At 37.6% G+C, this 2827-nt stretch overlaps 1 protein-coding gene across 1 annotated transcript; it reads right to left on the reverse strand.

The window, feature by feature from the left end:
• Positions 1 to 891: 891 nt before the first annotated feature.
• Positions 892 to 1833, reverse strand: LOC115098805 (olfactory receptor 1361-like). Its single transcript, XM_029615769.1, has one exon. It carries the CDS (start codon positions 1831 to 1833, stop codon positions 892 to 894), a length of 942 nt encoding a protein of 313 aa, XP_029471629.1.
• Between the last annotated feature and the right edge of the window lie 994 nt (positions 1834 to 2827).

The following is a 2827-nucleotide window of genomic DNA, read 5'->3' on the forward strand; positions in this document are numbered from 1 at the left end:
GCGCGAGCAGGTTGCACAAATGTGCACCCCCTTGCGCGTGCCAACCCCGGATTTTATAAGATACGCGCGGCTATGCGCGTATCTTATAAAATTTGGTGTAAGAAGAAAGTGTGCCAGAGTTGTTTGGTATTATACTTGTACCAAATGCAGGGAACTGACCTATGTAGGGATTTTCTGAATCTAAGGATCTTACACCCACAAATGCTGATGAACGCTATTTCATATGCCCAGCATAATACCATAGAAGGTAAGGATTTTAATTTTCAAGAATTTTCTTGAAGTCTCTAGAAATTACAGATTCAAATCCAGGAAACTGTTACAAACAATCCTTAAAAGAAAACAAAAAAAAACAAACCTCAGAGAATATGCTAAAAAAAAAAAAATGACAAATCAGGTTTAGCATTTCATCTTCTCATTTATTTATTTAAATTTGATTTTTTTTTAATTTGAACATCAGACTATAGTTCAGCCAGCATTTGCAATGTCAAGAATTAAGGTAGAAACTACCTGAAGAGACATTGAGAATTACAGGAAACTCACAATATATAAATACACTATTATATTTTATTAATTTTAAACTAAAAAAAAGTACTTTAAATATATCATCCATTCTGTGGTCATATAAGGATAGATATTCAAAACTGAATGCTTTAGTAAGTTAACCAGATAAGACTTATCCGGCTAACTTACATGGCTATGTTGCTGAATATTCCCGCAGAAAGTGCCAATTAGTTGGATAAGCCTTATCTGGTTAACTTTAGACCTGCTATTGAGCAGGTTTAACTTATCAAGTTAATTTAACCAGAGAAGTTTGAATATCACTACTTATAAGGCTAAGTTAACTGACTAAGTTGCTCCTCTGTGATTTGCCCTCTGGAAGAAAGTAAAGGTTTACCCTCTGGAAGAAAATGCTTTTCTCTGTAGAGTTCTCCTCAGTGCCGTCTTTACATCTTTGTTCCTCAGGCTGTAGATGAACGGGTTTAGCATAGGAGACAGCATGTTGTACACAACACTGGTGATCTTGTCTTTTTCCATGGAATAACTGGAAGAAGGCCTGAAATACATGAAAATAAGTGTTCCATAGAAAAGGATCACTACAGTGAGGTGAGATGAGCAGGTGGAGAAGGTCTTATATCTTCCACCAGTTTGAATTTTCAGGATTGTAGAGATGATGCGGATGTAGGAAATCAGGATAATCAGGAAAGGCAGCATTGCTAGCAGTGAGGCCTCTGTGAAGATCATCAGCTCATTGATGGAGGTGTCTGTGCAGGAGAGCTGTAGCAGTGGTGTAAGGTCACAGAAGAAGTGTTGAATCTTATTGGAATTGCAAAAAGAGAGGCGGTATACCAATAGTGTGTGTAGCAATGCATGCAGAATGCAGATAACCCAAGAAGCAGCTGACATGCTTAGACATACCTTTTTATTCATTATTGTGATATAATGCAATGGATTACAAATAGCAACATAACGGTCATATGCCATGACGGAAAGGAGAATACATTCTGTTGAACCAAAGACAATGAAAAAATAGAGCTGGGTGATACATTCAGAGAAAGAGATGGTCTTTCTCTTAGAGATGAGGCTGCTTAACAGTTTGGGAACAGTGACTGCGCTGAAACACATGTCTGCAAAGGACAAGTTACAGAGGAAGAAATACATGGGAGTATGGAGCTGGGAATTTCCACCAATCACCGAGATCATGGTGCCATTCCCCAGCAGGTTCATCAGGTACATGGCCAGGAATATGACAAAGAGTGGACCTCTTAGTTCTGCACGTTCCGAAAGGCCCAAGAGAAGAAATTCCATCACTGCTGTCTGGTTTCTCTGTTCCATTTCTATCCCCTTGCAACAGAAATCAAAGAGAGCATTAAACTGATGAGAATATATGAGAAAGGCAGCAATGTTTAGTATATTTTTCTCGATTACTGGTGATAAATTTCAACAATTTAACACCCCAGCTTCAGATTAACACTTGGAGAAAAAAATGAAAATTTCTGAAAAAAGGTAAATGAGATAAACAGATTTTTTTTCTTTTCACAACTGCAAATAAAAACATATTTAAAAAATAAAATAAGCTAGGCATACAATATCACACACTTCTACCAACCATGTATAGAAAAATAAGTGAGGACACAAAGATAAATTCAGAACTTTTCACCTCCCATAGACTTTGCTCCTTTTCTCTCAGTCATCCTAACTTCTGGAACCCCTTAGCCCCTCCTCAATGCCAAAATCATTTGATTTCTTCTAGAAACCCCACCCTCATCTGGCCATAGTTCAAACCACCCAACTTTGCTTTCCCTCTCTATCATGTTGGCTATCACATTTGCTTTAGAATTTACTAAATGAGCATTTAGTTGCTCATGTCACAATTTTCGAGCTTACAAGTCTCTATCCTCCTTTCTACTTTATTTCTTAATGAAGAATTTTGCAGCTAATCCAGGAAGATATGAAAATAGCATGAATTTTCCCCATATTTTCTAGATTCTTTGCAAGTTGTGTTACCTTTTCAGTGGACATGGATATGAATTATCTAAAGATGTTGCATGTATATGAGCTTTTCAGATCAAATACTTTGATATTTTCAGGTGCCAGTGCTACAAAGCCTTGAAAAGAGTAGACAAATTATTCCTTTCTTAGCTGAATGCTCACCCACATAGGGTATTAGGGTGTGGATTCATTCCCTACGAATTGGCAATCCACAACATATAGGGCCATATTCATTGTATTCGTGGGGAAGCGAAACCTATCGCGATTCCCCACGAATACAACGAATCTTTGCCAAATTATTCGGCCATCTAAAGGAGCCAATTTAAACAAACCCCCC

This window comes from Rhinatrema bivittatum, chromosome 1 (genome assembly GCF_901001135.1).
Source record: "Rhinatrema bivittatum chromosome 1, aRhiBiv1.1, whole genome shotgun sequence".
Taxonomy (NCBI): domain Eukaryota; kingdom Metazoa; phylum Chordata; class Amphibia; order Gymnophiona; family Rhinatrematidae; genus Rhinatrema; species Rhinatrema bivittatum.